The 19,403-nt window shown below is 46.5% G+C and overlaps 1 protein-coding gene across 4 annotated transcripts in view; it reads left to right on the top strand.

Annotated features, from left to right (window-relative positions):
- The window catches only part of TTBK1 (tau tubulin kinase 1), a 103,754-nt gene extending 86,335 nt beyond the window's left edge, over positions 1-17,419 (top strand). For all 4 annotated transcript variants that reach the window (XM_031504273.2, XM_021534865.2, XM_031504274.2 and 1 more), the window contains 2 exons: positions 8,023-9,623; positions 10,368-17,419. In XM_031504273.2, coding sequence (XP_031360133.2) covers positions 8,023-9,623; positions 10,368-10,794 — 2,028 coding nt within the window. In that variant the 3' untranslated portion in view covers positions 10,795-17,419. The remainder of the gene's footprint in view (positions 1-8,022; positions 9,624-10,367) is intronic.
- Positions 17,420-19,403: the final 1,984 nt, after the last annotated feature.

Genomic DNA, 19,403 nt, shown 5'->3' with positions numbered 1-19,403 from the left:
GTCAATGACTGAATTTATTTGTATTGTCAACTGCTGGGTTATATGAATGCCACATTTTATTAATGGTTGTCATTAAAGGTTTATTCATGACACTCTCAGAACTTTACCTGAAGCTGAGACCATTTTGCTACTTTCACATTGAATAAGAAAGGGCTCTTTTATCCCAGTCTATTCAAAAGAGATGCTTTTGTTTTTATTTTTGCTTTTCTTGTTTCCCTTTGGTAAAAATAGGAAAGAGCAATTCGGAGATAGCTATCATATATTTGTCTAGCTCTGCTTGGCAGTAGCAGATGGGCTGCAAGAGGCTAGCTGAAAAAAACAAAATTGCATTTCCTAGCAGTCAAGGTCTGAAGCCTTTAAAACCGTGGATAATTTGCAAACCCCTAAAATCCTGTTAGTGTTTATTATGAAAAAAATTGCCTCAGCTATTTCTCAGCTGGAGAACATGGAGTACCTTTTTCTTGACCTGCTTCCCTGTGGAGAGTGGCCAGCTCTCCTCAGAGTGACTGGAAGAGAAAATAATTTCTGGAGAGGCTGACCAAAGTAAGCCAGATGTGCTTCCTGATTTCACTGTTGTCCCCAGGATGGTGTTGGGATGCTTTATGCTGGAACTTCCATTTCTGCTTGTCTGTGTGCTTGTGTGTGCGTGACCCACGCGTGGCGTGCGAACGGTCGCACGTGGTCCTGCCTTACAGAACAGTTTCTGTGCCAGTAGTGGGCCACTTTGCACACCCCAAAATGCTGAAAAGGATGTTGCAAAGAACAAATCTCAGCCACTTACAGAAAGTATCTTTATGGCATCTGGTACACCCAGCATCCTCTGCATGCTGCAAGTCTGATTTCAGCAACCTGGGCCAGCCCAGGTCTCTTCATTCAGTGTGATGTGCATAAATACATATCTCATCTTTTGATGTCAGCCAGTGGCAAAGTATTCTGGTGATGAGAACAGTGCTGGCACTTGGGACATAATTTATAGTATGCAAACACCTATTTTGGGTAATATTAAAACATGAAATAAAACACATAAAGGCTGATCATTGTGGCATTGCCTTGCTTTTTGTTGCGTTTTTATGCCACGTGTTTTGTGTTTGGGTCACTAGAACACAAACCTTCATTGGCAGTTCCAGGGGACAGCGCAAAGATGAATTTCTGGGAAATGTTTCTAAGTGTTATGTGCTGTATTGCAACTTCTTTATATCACACTTGCCATTGAAAAAAATGATGTTATGATGAATGTACATTTTTGAACAAGCTGCTAACCATGTAACCTGGGGATTGGAAGCAATCCCCATATTACATTCACTTGCATGTCTTCTAGTGTTCAAAAAGAAAATTGCTTTATGTTTGGAGGTTTTATTTTTTCATATGCAAAGTGATTCAATGAGTTACCTCATCTAGTGCACTTGCCTCGTAAAAATCCCCAGGGTTTCCTCCAACAACTCTAACAAGTTTCTCAGTTTAATTATGAGTGCAATTACCTGGCAACATGAAACACAGTAATGGCAAATTTCCTCTGAACAAGTCAGATAAGGAGGATTTCTATGGGACTCCTGCCCCTTCAGCGTGGTCCTTCCTAGAAAACCCCTACCAGATCAGGTTCTTATTCAGCGCTGCTGACTTCTGGTTATTTTTATGACTTAGGAAAATGTTTAGCTTTCAGAATATTCTTCTTTCTTGCTGCTATTAAGTTGCCTTTACAGTTAGGGACTAGAGGAATTTTTGGATTATCATTTCCTTCCACTTCGTTCACTGTTTCCCGAGTCTCCAATGAGTGATACAAATGAAGTGGTCCCCGTGCCTGCTCAGACAGGGAGCTCTGTGTTGGCTCCCACTGGAGACACTGGTGGGTACAGAGTTGAGAAGCTGAGTGGCAGGCGTCCCACCCTTACAGAGCTTTTGCTTCCATCCAAGACGCTAGGAAAACTGGCACAAACCTAACACATGAAAGCACAAACACAGAGGAGCAGTGCACTTATCCAGCACAGGACTGGATTGTCCTATTCACCTTGGTAAAAGAATGAAGAAAAAGGCTGTGGAGCATTGATGGTAAGATGCTGGATAGAAGAACATCTCTCACATTTATGGTGCTGATTCTTGGAACATGGAGATCCTGCAAGTAAGCATGGCAGCTCTAAGACCCCCTGCTACTTTTACCTCATCTGATGCTGGATTGAAGGAAGAGCTGCTTCAGAAACTCAGATTCTAGGTTTTTTTCCACACACTGTTGTCAATCCTGCCAGATCTCCCAGTCCCAATCAAGCTTAGTCTATATTGGCAGAGGATAATGTCACTTCCAGGATATGCTAAGGTCCTGATAGTATCCAAATAAAAGCTGTTACAGGGAAGACTGGACTATAGCTCTTGCTGTCTGTGTGCCATCTGCATCTCTCAGGACTAAGGCCTCTTCCCATTCCCAGTTGAACAATTAATGTCACGTTGAGAACTTGATTTCTGCTTCTCAGACTTTTCAGCTTCCATAAAGAATCTCAGGGACCAGCATATCCTTCCTTTGCATTACCTTGTGTCACTTGTTAGACTTCTGTTGCTGCTAAGCAGGAGAGTCCAAACCATATTTAACCAACTGCTACTTGAGTAGGAGGTGAATGTGGGTTTCTGTGGTGTTTGCTACGGAGAGGAGACAAAAGCTGTAGGGAACCTGTTGTGCTTCCTGGTTTGCTTGAGAAGCTCCATCTGCTGGGACATGAGTTTGCTTGAAGCAGTGGATCTCAGTGCAGTCCCCTTCAAGCAGGTCTCCAGTATTAAGAGGTCCAGCAGAAGGGATTCCTCAGGCTGCCAGGAGTCCTCATGGACTGCTAGGGACAGAAGGTTTGCAGAAGCTGTGGAAGTTTGTCTCAGGGGGAAGGCAGCAGGGAGATGGAGGGGACGCAGCCTGCTGTAGCTTTAAAGGCAGTACTGTGTAGGGATCCATTTGGAAGGACATAGTTGACTAAAGGGATCCAAAGCTTGTTTTCCTCGAGTCTTTTTATTCTTCCTTATCTAATCCCTTTAGAGCCTAAGGTCAACCCCTTTTTGTACTGCAATAACACTGTAATATATGCTTGCACTAATTCTTCTGGTATACCAAGCATGCAAGACCAATTTAAAGATTTTTTTTTCAGAAGAAAAAGACTGTATTATTGTGTATATAGAAATACTGAGAGAGAATTTTAATTCTGTCTCCTGTATAAAAGCATGCGTTGATTACCTGTATGTAGATCATGCTGTAAATGCTGCAGAGTACTGTAAAATCCTACACTTGAAACCACAATGAACAGGCAATGTCATCAAAAAACAAATGAAACAGAAGCTGTGCAATGGATTTTGTGCCTTTTTTAAATCCATGTATGTTAATCCAGACAATCGGGAAAAAGAAAAAAAAAAGAAAAAAACAAACAAACAAAAAAAGCTTGTATACTAACAAAACCTTATTAAAGAATCAAAGGCAGCATCTTGTTGATGGCTGGGGTTTTTATTTGCTTTCTTTCTTCACTTTTCTACTTCATTTGCTCTGGGTAGGTGTCCCCTGCTCATCCTTGGGTATGTGGGAGCACTGCACAGGGAATTGAAGGAGATCTGGTAAGAACAGTGAGCGTTCCATTATTACTTACGCATGTGATCACTAAAAACTTGCAGTTAAGACACATCTGGGAATAGAAACAAAGTTATGTGACTGTTAGAGATGTGTTTTATGTACTTTGGGAAGGCCACACTGTGATTTCAATTCAAGGCATGTGAAGGCTCTGGTACCTGTGGAAAGGATGGTGGAAATTCCCCTCATGCAGGTGAATCACAAGACTCCAGCTGCTCAAAGGCAGAGAGCAGTTTGTGCAGGCAGGTGATGGTCTGGAAGAAAAAGCCTGGATAAGCCCAACTGCAGTGGTGTCTCCATCCTTCCTGGCCCCTTTTGCCATAGATTACACTGAGACCCATGCCCACTGAATCCCCATTCTGTGTGAATAAGGTCGGCTGGGTGTATGGGACAGAGTTGTTGGAACAATCTCAGTTCACTCACTAATAATTATGATACAATCATGTGCACTTACATCATTCCCATGATTTTCCTTTCTTCAGTAGTCCATAAAGAGATCAAGCAATAATGAAAACATGCTCAAAGAGGAGAGTTATGAAAAGCATGCCCTTCAATTCTAGGGCAGTCAGCCAAGTATGAGCAGACCTTGTGGCAGTGTCACCATCTCAACAATGTTTGGAACTGCAGCAGCTGAAGTTGCAGTATTAGCAAAGAGCTGTTGACAATCCATGATGAAATACCATTGTTGGTTTGTTTGCTGGCCACACTGATGAATTATAAGGCAAGTGATGCCTCTTTTTTCCAAATCTGTCACAAGTGCTATGTTGGTAGGGGGCATTCCTTTACATTCATGAACTCAGAAGAGGGCAGTGGTATTAATGTTTTTATAAGGTTGATAAGTTTTGTAGACCCTGAACAGTCCCACATTCTTTCAGATTTTATTTCTATCTCTGGAAACCCAGTTGCCTTCTGTTGTGAAACTCCACAGAGTTCCACCTGGGAGTTTCTAGGTTTGACCATAAAGTAGGTAGAGTTCTAAAATATTTGTTTGGGCAGCACTCACAAACGCTTCAACCTTAGTCAATAATTTAAGTTTTATTAAGAGAGTGTTAAAGAGGTGAAACATGCAGACTTTGTGGGAAGCACATACTCAGACATATGTAATGCCACAAGCATTTCTGGACAAGTGACTAACAAGTCAAGAGAGAGCCAGGAGTGGAGATCTGAGGTCAAACAGGCAGGAGAATGTGGCTGCCTGAGCTCATGGCATAGTTCTTGCTCACAGGAGACTGAACCTGACAGAGGGCTGCCAGGATGACCAAGAACTAGAAACATCTGACATGAGGAGAGGCTCAGAGATCTGGGTTTGTTCTGCCTTAAAAAAAAAAACAGGATTGGTTGTGGCCTCCTTTTTCTTCCTTGAACTGCCTGATGGAGGGAGACTCCATACTCTTCTCAGAGGTGCACAATGAAAGGATGTTAGGAACAAAAGTTGCATGAAAAGAAAGTTAGATATAGGAATTAGATCCTAAACCCCCCACCTTTTTCACCATGAAGAGACTCAAACTCCAGGAGAGGGTCCCAAAGAGATTGTGAGATTTCCATCCTTGAAGTACGAAAAACTCAGCTGGATATGGCCCAGCACAGGCAGCTTTAAGTTGGTCCTGCTTTGAGGGGTGATTGGAGAAGAGATCTCCAGAGATTCTTTGTGTCTTTTTTATTCTACAGTTTTAAGATACAAGCTAAGCCTCTTCACTCTGATCTTCTGACATCTTCCCTCAGTTCCTCCCCATTAGTACAGCAGAGCAGAAAAGTTCTTCCCTGGCCTTTGGGGAATAGTCCCAGAGCAGCTGAGTGTGATGTAGTACAAAAGACTGTCAAGACAGGACCCAAGTTTCTCTAGTGAGGGGTTCAAACTGGGAACACCTTGTTCAGCAGAGTTTCTTGTAGCTGGATATTTGAGTTATTTGGACTTACTCCGCCGTGCATTTACAAGTGGCAAGGCAGCGACTGTCTCGGGCTGCTTCGAGGAGTGTATTCTGGCAGTTCTGGGGCACTGCATGCAGCAGCTGAAGCAGTCCAAGTCTCCCAAAGGTAGGCAGAAGCAAAGCAGTCACTGTTGTGCTCAGGGTGCAGTGTCCATACAGGGAAGTAGAGCATACATGGAGAAATTGAAATTACAGACAGAAACACAGTCCATTTCCTAAATACTGCAAGGAATTTATAGAGGTAGAATACATGGGGGTTAGAAAGTTATCTACAGCATGACTTAGTGGTAGCAAAGAGACACCAGAGTGCAAGAAATAAAGAACTACTATTTTTCTTACAGCAACATCCTGCTGTCCAGCTCCATGTCATACATTATTGTTTAGTGTTACCTCAACTCAGAAAAATTTTTGATGTCTTGCAAGGGAAAAGCTATTGAGGAAAGAGGGTTTGCTGGAGACAACATCGCTGGTGGGGCAGACTGCAGGGCACAGAAACCATATCTTTGGCCTATATAGGATGTCCTCTGCATGGCTGGATTCAGCTCACCTTGACCACAAAGCAGAAGAGATGACACAAGCCAAGGGTTGGGAAGAGATCTGAAGATCTACACAGGTGCATATTTCACTATGCAAAGAAAAACAGCAATTGTCCATCTGCATAATCAAACACAGCATCTAGAAAATGGCGTGAGGTGGAGCAGCAAAGGAACTCTTGTTGGGGTTGTGGAACTCTTTCCAATGGGGGGCTCAGCACAAGGCAAGATGTTGGTCAGGTCCCATTCCTACGGGGGAATTGCATCTGTTTGTTCAGGATTCTAGGAATAGCACTGTGGATGTATTTTTTGGGAAAAACAAACCCAGCCAACATGCATCATCCAATCCTAGGCTGTTGAATGAGCTAATTTCCAAGAAATGCCTGAGGGAAGAAGCCATGTGAGTAATTTCCTTTGCAAAGGAAAGGAAATTACTCTTACCAATCCAAGTGCCACTTCTGCCATCTGATACAAAAGGCAGAGTGGGTCAGTGAAAGCCCAAACCAGGCTAATACAGGGCCATCTTCAGGGCCAGGCTTCAGCTTTAATGAAAGAAGAGAAGCAGTTTTGGATTCCAGAGGTATTGCCAAAACCAGCCTGTGTTTTAATTTATAAGATATAAAAAGAAATATTAACTAGATAACGACTTACCACCACGCAGAACAGCTTGAGGCTATTTGAAATGTCTCTGTTGTACAGAAACACAAAAATAGTACATTTCAAGCACAGCACATGCAGATTTTCAGCACCATTTTTAATTGTGCCATTGGACTGAAAAGCCACTGAGGGCTTTTTCTCCCAGGAGACAAAAAAATCCATTCCCACAGCCAAGTGAATGTGGTAGCTGTTAGCAGCTCTGGAGCTTACATGGTTAAGTGGGCGCATGTTTAGTTGTGTAGCCTAAATATCCTCTGGCACTGTCAAATGCCACTGGAAAATGCAGATGTTTGGAGCCCTGCTGTTCATGGTTAGGACTTTTCAAGGGTAGCATGTGATGTATTATTGACCAGTTGATTTTATGGAGAGGTTACAGTTTGCAAGCCCTAACAGAAGTGTGCTGTAAATTATTTGGTTTAAAATCAATTCTGCAGAGTGCTGCCGATGTGATTTTCATTTGCAACTGATTGTTAATTAGGCCATGCTTGACAGGCATTTCCTATTTATTTTGGCCTTGTTTGGTCAAGTGTGTGCATGTGTGTGTGAGCTACTGTTTTTCTGTAGGATCATTTGCAGTCATTTCACAGTGTGTTACTGCCACAGGCTGCTGGAGAAACAGTGCCCCCACCTCCTGTCCTGTCTGCCCTTCACTTCTGGTCGGACACCCCAGGGTCTTATAATGACACTGTATGTGCCAGCTTTCATGACTTGCTGATGATTTTAATGGAAGCAGAAGCCTGTAGGAGACAGAATGAGGCATTGCTACAGGGATGTGGGAGCAGAACGGGGGATGGATGGTAGACCAGAGGAGCACAGTAGCACTACAAGTGTTACTGCCCCAGGGACAATGGTGGATGGTAATGGAAAGTGATCAGGAAATTTATCTAGCCCAGAGGTGCTCCTTCAGTTCACTGTGGTCTGGTCATTAAAGTGGTTCCAGTAAGGAAGGAGTGACTATGTAAATACATAAATTCTGAAATAAATACACAAACACTGAAGAAGATTGGGAAATGTGAAAGAATCCTGAGGAGTTGCTTGAAAATGGTTCTTTTATGTCAAGGTTAAAGACTGCTAACAAAGGAACTTCTTTGGCATGTTTTGTTTCATTCATTGATAAGTATCTGTGAATCTCTCTAAGGTATGTACAAATCAAATGATGGAGTGATGACTGCTCAGGAATGTATTTTGGAAGCATGATGGATTAGATGCTTCCCATGGATTTTTCCTGCTGCTGTTGGTCCTGATGTGTTCTGTGTCAATGCTATGTCTGAATGCTAAATCACCCTCTTCTTTTGTCACATTTGTCTTCCTGCAGGCATACATGCTGAAGTCATTTGAAATAAATGGCCTGCCCAAGGCAGTCCCTTTGAGTTTGCCTTATCAAGACTTCAGAAAAGATATGTGCAACTACTGGGAAAAGCCTAAGTTATCCCAGCGGATAAAGAAAGTTGATTTTTCAAATATTGTCTTGACTGCTCCTTGCAAACCTCTGGAACCTTATCTGGAAATGAATGGAAAAGAGGAGGAGGAGGAAGAAGAGGAGGAAGACTATGAGGAGGAGGAAGATGAGCAGGATGAGGGGGAGGAGGAGGAGGAGGGCAATGAGATTGACATGCACAGTGATTCCAGCAGCGACCTGAGTCAGAAGAGCACGGAGCGCAGCCAGGAGTGTGCACCGTCCACACTCCTGGCTGATGACCAGAAGGGGTCCAAGGGTCGAGCATCCACTGCTGATGGGGACCTGGAGCTGGAGGAAGGCTCAAAAACATTAGTGCTGTTTTCACCAGGTGATCTGAAAAAGTCTCCAGTGGCCGCAGACTTACCTCCGGAAGTTGATCTGGGCACTCTTGCTGCACTGACACCTCAGAGCGAGCGGCCGCAGCCCATGGGGAGCCAGCTGGATGTGTCTGAGCCAGGGACCCTGTCCTCAGTCCTCAAATCGGAACCAAAGCCTCCCGTGGCAGTGGCTACAGCTTCTTCCCCGTTCACCAAAGTTGAGCGCACGTTTGTTCACATTGCTGAGAAGACCCACCTAAACGTGATGTCTTCCAGCGGGCAGCTGATGCGGCATGAGGAGTACTGCCCCCCGGGGCAGTTCGAGGAGGTCATCATCGAGGAGGAGCTGGAGGACAACCTGGTGCTGGTGGAGAACGGAAGCATTCATTCCGGGCTGGAAGGGGCAGAGACGGAGAGCTGCGCGCTTTCGGCCAACCACATCGAAACCACCTCAGAGACTGTGGGGGAGCAGCTGGCCCTTCCCAACGGCATGCCAAAGCTTCCCAAGGACAAGCCGGAGCTCTCCGGCAAAGCGGCGCTCTCGCTGGATTTGGAAGAGCCCGATAAGGTGGCTACAAGGGAGCCTGGCCTCGAGAAGGCAGCATCAGCGACAGAACACCTGAAGCGAGCAGAGACCCCCCTCGAGACGCCCCAGCAGGGCCCCAGGAGGCCGCTGGGCTCCCGGTATAGAAGTCGGATACCCATTTTGTTCTCTGAGGAGGACACTGGCTCAGACCTTTCAACTTCACTCTCAGCCAAAGAAAGGCTTTATAAGAGGGCAAAGCAACCCGACCTGGCTCGCCTGGTGATGGAGAAGAGACAGAGCCGCCTCCTCCGGCTGGCCTCAGGTGCCTCCTCCTCGGCCTCCTCCAGCGACGAGCGGCGGCGAGCCTCCGAAACCCTGTCAGCCACTGGTTCTGAGGAGGACACCCATGACTCTGATGACTCCATCCCACGGAAGGGAGAGAAGAGGGCTGCACTGCTGGGGAGAGAAGAGAGAGCCATAAGCACAAGGAGCAGAATTCCTCGTCCCATCATGCCGGTGAAAACACCACTGGAGGTGACGAGGTCGGAGAGCTCCGTGGCCACTGCAATGGCAGGACTGTGCAGCTCCCCACTGGATGCAGCTGCTGCCTGCAGGTAAGACCAAACTGTTGAGAAATGCAAACAGCTTGGCTTGTTGAGGAGACACAGCTAGGGCTTTGCTCACCTCCCATGACTTCATCCTTTACTCGGCTTGAATGCATAGCCCATCCTTGTTTCCTACAGTCATTTCAGCCCACAGGTGTGTGAAGTACTCACCTGTCTGTCTTCTTTTTTTTAAGCCTCTCTTTGCTTGCCCTGGCTTTGAGACATTTCCTTTTACAAGCCCTTTCACTTGGTCTGACGATAGCAAATGCCCCCAGTGTTGAACTCTCAGTTTTTCAGCACAGCCATGACTCTGCAGGGAGACCTGGCCTTCTGCCTGTTGTGATTAGAGCTGTAAGGACAGTGAGGCTGCCAGCTGGGAGTGCCTCAGTTCCGTCACAGTTACCATCAGAGGCCAACTGGTGCAATCCAACTCATGTCCACATTCCCAAATTGTATCTCCTGCCTTGGAAGAGGCTGCTGATCCATTCTGCATGTTAAGAAAAGTCCCAGATACCATGCCTGTGTGTTGGCTCAGAGAGTGCTGGAGGATCAAGGCAAACACTTAGCAGTTAACTGCATTGAGTTACAGGATGGTGTTCAAACTGGTGCCCCATCTGGTTCACAGTGTAGGTTTTGCCATCCTGATGCTGGAGACTCCTTGTAATTGCCTGGAAACATTCATGCCAATCCTGCCAGGAGCCCAAGAGTCCCTTGCAAAATTCCCTTCATTCTCCCTCTTTTATTCCTCTGCAGGCTTCAGACACAGAGACCAGCTGGAAGTGTCCCATATGAAGGCCGAACAACACAGGTACAAAGTCGGCTTCCTTTGTCACCAAGTTCCACGTCTCTTCCGCCACGGAGCAGCTCGCAGAGGTCCAGTGGTGCATCCCCTCGGAGCCCCGTCCTTCCTTCCAGGAACCCCAGTACTTCCCCCAGAAGCCAGCTGCTGCCTCGGAGGGAAAGTCCTTCTCCCTGCCGACAGCATAAACCAGGGACTGCTCCTCAGCGAGTTCCTCCTTCCCCCCGACCTCAGCCCTCAGCTCAGGCCCCAGGGCCTACAGGAGATTCCCTGCCATCTCCTGGCGTGGCCAAAAAACGACAAAGAGGAAAAACCCAGACTCAAAGTCCAGCAACCAAAGGAAAGCAGGTGTCCCTGGAAAGTAAGGCAGCTGCCAGATAATGACCTTCTTCTGCGAGCCCAGCAGACTGGGTAACTTCTGCATATAGTATACACTTGAGATGCTGCAGCACAGCCTTCATGCTGGACCCACGAGTGTATAGCAGTAGCTGTACTTGAATGCTTCACTTACTCTCACCCCACACTGCAATCAGCTCCCACGGGCCTGGCAGCCTCTGAGCCACGGAGCCTTTTCACGGAGCCCGCAGCTCACGCTTGCTAACACACAGCACCAAACCGTGACCCAGGCAGCCTGCCCAGTGCCTGACCTGCCTCCCTCCCCAGGGATTCCCCTCTCTGTTAGCAATACCAGTCCTCAACACCGACTCCAGCTGTGGAAACAGGAGCAGAGGTGACAAGAGCAAGGTGACAAGGCCTGCTAAAGAGGAAGGCTCCTGTCCTTCAGGCATGCCCCTTCTTTCTCCTTGCTGGGAAAACACCAGTCTTGGTCTCCACAATCTCCCTGAGTGTTGGCTCACCTCCCACCATCTGTGTTAGCAAGGGATTGCTACTAGCTTATTCAAGAGGGATGGATGCATCCTTGTGTGCTGAGATAAGAGAAGGGGTAAGGAGGAGAGGGCTCTTCTCTCCTTTCCAGAGATGCCTCTACAGGTGGGAATTAGGAAACAGGCAGGTCTTGCTGGATGCTCCTACCTGCTCCAGTATGTTCCACAGAGGAGGCTGTCTGGCATTGCTTCTCAGACACTGCTGCTGTTTCAGAGATGCCTGTGTGGTGGGTACTTATGTGGAAGTAGGGGTGTGTTGGCAGCTTGCTGGGAAATCAAGAGCTCTTGCTAATTAATGTAGAAGGGAGCACACTGCAGCCACATCTGTCACAAATACCAAACTGTGATCTGTGGACATCACATCCCCCCGCAAGGGTGGTTCCTCTCAGCCCTGGGCTTGGTTGGTGCCACAGACCTGTAGTCCACCAAACACAGCTCCATAGTGAAGATGTGAATAGTCACTGGATGCCTTTAGCCTGGGTGCCCCTTGCACCTGAATTCCTTGTGTTTTATTGTCATGCTCTTGGTGTCTGTGAATTTTGGCACTGTGGTTGAAAGTTTCCCTACACAGCAGGATGGGAAATTGTTATCCTATAGTACACCCAAAACCTGCTGCTTTGCAATGAGACGTTTGCTGGCATGCCATGGCCATGTGCATTTTTATCTGAGGGGACAGTGGGTTGAGTGGCAGAGGTGGGGGTTATGTCTTTTCCTTGGTGCTCACCTCTGCCACATGTTGAGGATAAATAATGTGAACATAAAAGCAAGGCTGTTCTCTTCAAGTAATATTATCTGAGCATAAGCTTAACACTCAGAGTTACATCAACCAATTGTTTAGCCCCCAGACTAATTAGGAAGGCTTGAAAGTGAAAGCAAGAAGGACTGGTACCTGTCTGATCTTGATGAGATCTTGAAGTAGACAAAATTCTCCCCACACATCACAGGAGAAAACACTCCAGACCCAAATAATTTGTGCTTCACACTACTGTCATGCCTAAAAGAGGCTTTGCATGAGGCAGAACAAAAATACAGCTGCTCTATACACCTATTCCTGCAGTTGCAACTACCTGCAAATATTTACTATTTGCAGACAACAAAGCTTGACAAGGGAATCTGAACAGTAATGACCTTGATTCATTTGAACATGAATGCAAACAGTCACACTGATGGCCATCGAGTTCAAGGACTCCTGAAGCTGCTCGTATCTACAGAAGTCCTGGGAAGGAATATGAGACCTGTGACAGGGTGTTTGGGAGAAAAGGGTACTCCTTGCACACCTGAACAGGGAAATGTGTAGAAACAGGAGACAGGAATTGCCTCTTCATATGACAGTCTCAGTGTTGCCAACACTAAGAATTTATTTCACCTAGCTCTAAGTGTTTTCCATTGATGTGGCTCACCCTGGTTGAGTAAGCAGCACAGCTTAGCCTGAAAACATGTCCTCAGAGCAGCACTGGGAACTCAGAGGGAACCCAGGCTGTGGTCTGTTGGATGAGCTGATGTTGCCATCAAAAGCAACATCCCTCCAAGTTCCAGATGTTTTGTTGCACCAGCTGCATAGTTCCACCACATTTACAGTGCAGCAGCTATTTGATAAAGTGGCTGGAAATGCTGATCCAGCACAATGCAAACTGCTCTGATCTGCCAATTTATTTTTCATCTGGTTCATTTCATCACTCTGGTTCACCATTTGGTCACACAACAGAAAAAGGACACACAGAGACTGTGACCACTTCTTCTGGTGGCACTATAACTTTCTCTGAGTTTGAAGTGTGGGTCAGACTAGAATCTAAGCATGCACTGCAGGTTTAGAAACTAGAAAACAGAATAAACTCAAAGACAGATTCTTTCCAGAAATATAAATCCTAATGGGACTCCATTCATTTAGGAGGTCTATTAATTTTAGAGTGCTCAGATGGTAAGACTTGGTTGTGAAGTCTTTACCAGGTAGTCCATCTGGGTCTTAATGCACATGCCAAAAATGACATTGAAAGAGCTTTGAAAGAGGACTACAGGACTATTAACAGGGTTATCAAACCTGCCTCATCATGGGAAGCCAATAAAGCACAATCAGTGTATTTGTTCAGGAAAAAGTTTAAAGGACAGTTTTCTCTGGCCCTATGTCAGGAAGGAAGCTCCAGGGCAGAAACAAGGCTGGGCTGGACACGGCCCTGAGCATCCTGGTCTAGTGGAAGGTGTCCCTGCCCATGTCAGGGGGGCTGAAAATGGGTGATCTTTAAGGTCCCTTCCAATCCAAACCATTCTATGGTTCTCTGGTTCTGTGGTCTTCCTCTGGCACATGAAAGCAGGAAAGTCAGAACAGCCAAGAACAGCAGATGAAGAAATTGAGCAGGCTTTTAATTGTGAAGCAACTGTCCAGTGAAGTCTTTCACAGGACTATGGGAACTTTCTTATTAAAAGGTTTCTGTGAAACTGAGCTGTCTTCTAAGAGGTCTGTCTACCATGACCCAACCACAAGAAGCAGGCAGGACTCTGGTGACACCAAGGTATCATCTCTGTCTGTGGTGCAGTAGATTCCTGGTCCCGCTGGGATACCTGCCAAAGCTGGTATATAATGGAGAGCCACCTGGCATGTCCCACAGGTTTCAGAAAGCAAGGGAAAGATGGCCAGCACAGAAAATAAAACTGTTCACAGTGTTGTTTGACAGGGCTGGGCTGAAGGTGCAGCTGGGTCCAAAGAGATCTGAGACCAGCATGAGTCATCTCTCCTCGTGGTTGTGCTGCCAGGCTCCCTGCTCCTGCACAGCCCTGCTTCCCAGCTGTCCCTGGCACGAAGGGCAGCAGGAAAGTGCATCAATGGCAGGGTATGCCCCAGGCCATGTCCTCCTGGATGGAGGTGCTCCTGTCTGAGGGAGCACTACACACAAAATTTCCTCTGGGTCCTTTCTTCTTCTGCTTCCCTGCAGGAAAGTTGAAAGGGCACCTGCCATAGCTGGAGCAGACAGAGGAGAACATGTCTGGGGATAAGAGGAGATGAGGCCTCTGATGTTAGGGAGAAGTCAGGTGGTTGAGGAATGCCAGAGGATCTACTCTAGCATTACAGGACACGGTGGGCTGTCACATCCCAGAAAGGTGGGAGAGGCAAGACCCTGTTCTCTGCTATGAGTCTCATGTGAGCTCTGTCAAGCCTTGAGGGTACATGGGGCTGCTCAAGCACTGCTGGGGGTGTGTGGCTGTGTCCTTGCAGGTGATTTTGCCCGTGTGTGTTTTGAGGGAACTCCTGGGACAGGCCACCACTGTTCCTTCATCTGTGCGTTCATCTGCGTGGGTATGGAGTGACACCTTCATCTGTGTTGGGACTACAAGAGTCTTTGGGACTGCCTGGTGTCATGCTGAGTCCTCACTCTGCAGGGACCTTTCCCACCAGCTGAGATGGCACCCTGGCTGGTGAAAAGGAGCCAGTGGCTGCTGGCTGGCCAGGAGCTGCCTGCCAAGAAGCATGGATACAGGGGGGATGTGCCACGTGGGGAATCTGAAAGGCGGTTCTCAGCACTAAGCAGTGTGGCAATGGGTTATATGAACAGAGGGAGAAAAAGGACACATGGCACCAGTCAAACTGATACTGTGGAGAGGTTCAAACACACGGATGGATGGAGCTGCTTAACTGATTTGTCTGGTTGGCAGCACAGGCACTTCTGTTTGCCTTGGTGCAAAAGGTGTTTTGGTAGCAAATATCTCTGGGTCAGTTGTGCTTGGAATCAGTGAGAGGCAGGAGACTTTGCTTGCCCTTTTTTAAGTAAAGAATATTATAATATATATATTATTATAACAATATAAGTAGTGACCATTATATATAGTGACTAAAGGTTAAAAAGGATCCTGCTACCTTCAGAGAAGTCTCATCTGTGACTTCAGATGTGTGCAGGGCTGACTGCTGTGTGCAATTAGTGTGGATGGGGGAACAGGATACCACTCTACCAAAGTGCAGGTGAGCTATGAGGCTCCACCTGCTTGAGCATGAACCAGGGCTGAAACACCAGCCTGGGTGGCTGACAGTTGTCCTGCTTGCCACCAGACCTGCAACAGCTGCTGGACTGACACACAGATCTGTGGGGCATGGATCAGGATCTGGAGCATCGCTGTTCACTTGGCTGCTCCTGGCTAACACAAGCACTGAGAGTTTGGTGGTGAAACATTTTGATCCAAAGCAAGTTGTGTTGGGGCAAGAAAATCTTTCACATTTTTCCTTTCCAACACAGTGATGTTTTCTCACTGTAGATCCTCTGTAAGAAGACGATCACTGATAGCCTGAGCAGCTCCAGTAGCATCACAGTGGTCCCTCAGCACACTTCTCTTTTCTCTGTATAGTTCATTGGCCCACAGTTATTCCACATGCACTGACACCAGTGTCCACTAAAGGCCTTGCCCCACACATCAGTCACCTGCAGTTAAATTAAACCTGTGAACACAGTAAAAGTCCCACGGTGCACATAATGAGTTTGGTATCAAATGAGTTTCTTCTGGCTGAACTGAAATATGCCCATGCTCCAGCAGTGCTAGGCTGGTTTGACAAAGTCCAGGGGGATCACCTGAGAGTTTGCAAGCACCTTTGATTCCATCTGTTTGCCAGCTGTATCTCCACATGAGGAAAAGAGCTTGGGCTGCTGTTCAGACCCTTTCCTTGTGTGGCATGTGCCTGTAACTGGCTACTGGGTGGGTGGGAGCCCATGGGCTGGCTCCCAAGGTCCTCTGCAGAACCCCCAGTGGCTGTGCTCTTCAGCAGCAGCAGCAGCAGCAGCAGGTGCTGCATTCCAGGGGGCTGGGACTATGCTGGCAGTGGCAGCAGAGCCAGCTGATATTATGACCTCCATGAGCATTGGGGTTGGTAGTTTTGCAAGGCCAGGGAATAACTCTACCTGCAGGCTGAAGCTGTGATCCCAAATATAGCCAGAATCCCAGGAAATGACAGTGATTTATACATCATCACTTTATTCCTAATGTAGCTTCTCCAGCAAATCTCGTCTTCAAAGTAACTGTACGTTCCCTCCAGGTCATTCTCTTTTTGCCTGGGGGGGGCTTTGAAGCCCTCCTGGATTCTGCAGAGCCTGAGTCAGACTTGGCCATCAACCTGTGCAGGCCCTGCCCCATGCAGGCCATATGCTGGGTCATAAGGAGGAACATTATCCCTTTTGTTTCTGGAGCTGCAAATGGCTGGAAAGCAGGTTTAAAGTAAACTCTGATGCCCTCTGTGCTGAAAGGAGGAAGGGAGCTACCAAAGCAAATTCAGAACTGGGTTCCTTGTCAGGACCAAGATAATAATTTCTCCTGCTCTCAGCTGCTGAACCAGAGGGGCCTCAAGGGTGAGAGCTCTGCTTTGGTGCAGATCCTGCAGGACTGGTGTCAGCACGGTGCTCCTCGGTGGCTACTCGGCCTCTGGCTTGGCCCACATTGCCCTGCCTGGAGTGCAGGGAGCTCTGGCACGGGGTCCCTGGAGGAGGCTGGGGCTGATGTTTCCTTGGGAATGCACGGCACAGGTTTGGGACCATTCCTGCGGAGGGTGGGATGAGCTCTGCAGGATGTGGGGGTATCCCTGTGTGTGAAACCAGTGTTGGCAGGACTGCTGTGCTATGGGACCTGCTGCTTCTTCTCCAGACAGGAATTGGAGCTGGAAACACAGATAATTTTATATATCTCCTTTTAACACGATAGCATGTGACTCTACACTCAGATGTTGTACCTGGCGCACCGACGTTTTCCTTTGCCTCTGGCACACTCTGGAGACAAGACTTCTGCTCTGCGGTACTGCCTGCCTGGAAATGTGACTGAATCCCAAGGCTAAATCTCTCTACATATCTTCTTTGCATTCTTTTAGGGAAGCAGCTGGAGAATGTTTACACACTGCAAACAGAATGTAGGACTCCGACTGAGGAACCACAGTCTGGTTCAACTGCATGGCAAATTTCTTGGCCATAAAATCTGGCATGCATCACAGAAGCCCTGTCTATGTACAGACCCACCTGGCATTTGTCTTAATTTCAGATCACATCTTAAAAAAAATAAACTATTATGCCATTATTCTTGTTCATATCAGACACAATTGTCATTAGATTTTTATTAAAAGGGGATTCTGGATCATGCCATTAAAAGCCTGTCTACCTTTTTATTGGTGTCTTCTCCCATTTATTGGTGTTGCAAGACATGTTCCTTCACCATGAACATTGTTTACAACCACACTGCAGGCTCAGCATTCCACTCCCAAAACAGTACTTGTGAGAGAGAAAAGCCTGCTTTTTTAACAACAATAAAATTTAAAAAAAATGCTTTGCAAAGTCTAGATGCCACAATTAAGATGCCACATTTGTAGACATGTTGGACCTGCACCTTAATATGTGGGAAGAGGAGCAAAAGCAAACCAGTAACTTGGCATGGTTTGACTTTTAATATTCTCTGATCATCTGATGTTTAAGCTGAGGACAGTTTTTACAACATTCCTTTTACTGTGCTCAAGTTACCCTGTGCCTATGGCGTGCAGACCACATCCAGGGGTGTGTAGTTACAGTTTAGTGCCCAGCTTTAGGAGAGGGTGGTGGAAGAGGGAACAGAAAATAATAAAAAAACCCTGGTCCCTTGGAAAGATATTCCTGTAATGACAAATTTTACTTTCTCCTATAGCCAAAAGAAAATACATTTGACTCCAGTGTAGAATCCAAAATTATAAAAATAAATACTGGGACATAAAAGCTCCTAAAAGTCTATGCCAGGAAGATGCAGATGAAAATTAAAGCTGAGCATCATAAACTAGTAAATTGAGAAATGTTTCAGAACTGCATGGATCAGCTGCCAGCAGGGGGTTTGCCAGAGGGGCTTCATCACCACCCCTGGATGGCAAAATGAGAGTTTCTCTGGAAGGCAGGTTTGTCAGGAACAACGTGCTGGATCTCAGCCTCTGCCTTTGTTAAGTGAGAGGATCAGCAGAGGAAGAAACTAAACCAGGCTGCTTATGTTGGAACAGCCTCACAAAACAGGAAAAGACAGGTTTGCAGGAGGAGGCAGAATCTTTACCTGGAGCAGCTCTTGCTATATCTGAAAAACCAAAGAAACTGTTGGGCTCAGGGATCTTCCTTCTGCAATCCCCTTGAGGCATTTCAAGACAAGAAAACCCCAGTGCAGAAAAGGCAGGCCACAGGAGTGCCTTAACAGTGCAGTGGAAGCCTGCACTGCAAGGAAATGCTGTTATTCCCAACCTTGTGTTCATCTTCTCTCTAATGTCAGAGGGAGGCTGCCGTGGAGAAGCCATGGGGCTCTGGAGTCAGCTGGACCCAAGGACCCTTTCTCATGCCAGTGAAAAAAAGTCCCTCAAGCCTGTAGCTTCAAGGGAGCTGTCAAAACTTCCTTGAAGTTGCAGAGAGTACCTGGACACCATGAGAAACTCACAGCATCCACACAGGCTTCATCTGGTAGCAAAAATGTCAAAATAAAATAATGCATTGACTTCAGCTGTTTAAATTCACTAATTAATGTTTGAAACAGAGGTAGAGCCTCAGATTTAAAATAAGAGGCTAAACAAGCCCAAAACCTTGTGGTGTAATGCCCATAGGCTCATAGGATAATTCAGGCTGGAAGAGACCACTAATATTACATTGGAATTTTAACCCCAAAGTGTTAATGTAAATTGAAAACTGTCAATAAGCAACCAGTTTGGGACAGTGCATCTTATAGGAGTAGTCACAAAAACTGCATCCTCCAACAAGGAATAGGTTGGAGGCAAGAAGACCATCTGGAAGGTAACACCAGATGCCCTACTCTCTTTGCCATGTGTCGTGTTAATGTTGGAGTATTGAGTGAGTTTCTTATTGATTCAGGGGAAGCCTGAGTCAGTTCCTGTATTGCTGAAACTGCAAAATACAAAGGATCTCCATTCAAACATAGGGCAGAAAAGTCAAAACTGAAGTCACCCAAGATAGGAGCTAGAAGATGCTTAGATTAAATGAGAAGCCTGGTGGAACAAGATAATTAGTAGAGGAAGGTGATGAGTGAAGGGAGACAGAGAAGTTCTAACACTGAAGGCGGGGTGCTGTATGGAGAAAGCAGCTTCTCTGGACACTATGCAGCTTTTCTTTACTCCTTCTGCGGAGAAACCCTTTG

This window comes from Lonchura striata, chromosome 3, assembly GCF_046129695.1.
Source record: "Lonchura striata isolate bLonStr1 chromosome 3, bLonStr1.mat, whole genome shotgun sequence".
Classification (NCBI taxonomy): domain Eukaryota; kingdom Metazoa; phylum Chordata; class Aves; order Passeriformes; family Estrildidae; genus Lonchura; species Lonchura striata.
This window is presented reverse-complemented; position numbering and strand designations above follow the sequence as displayed.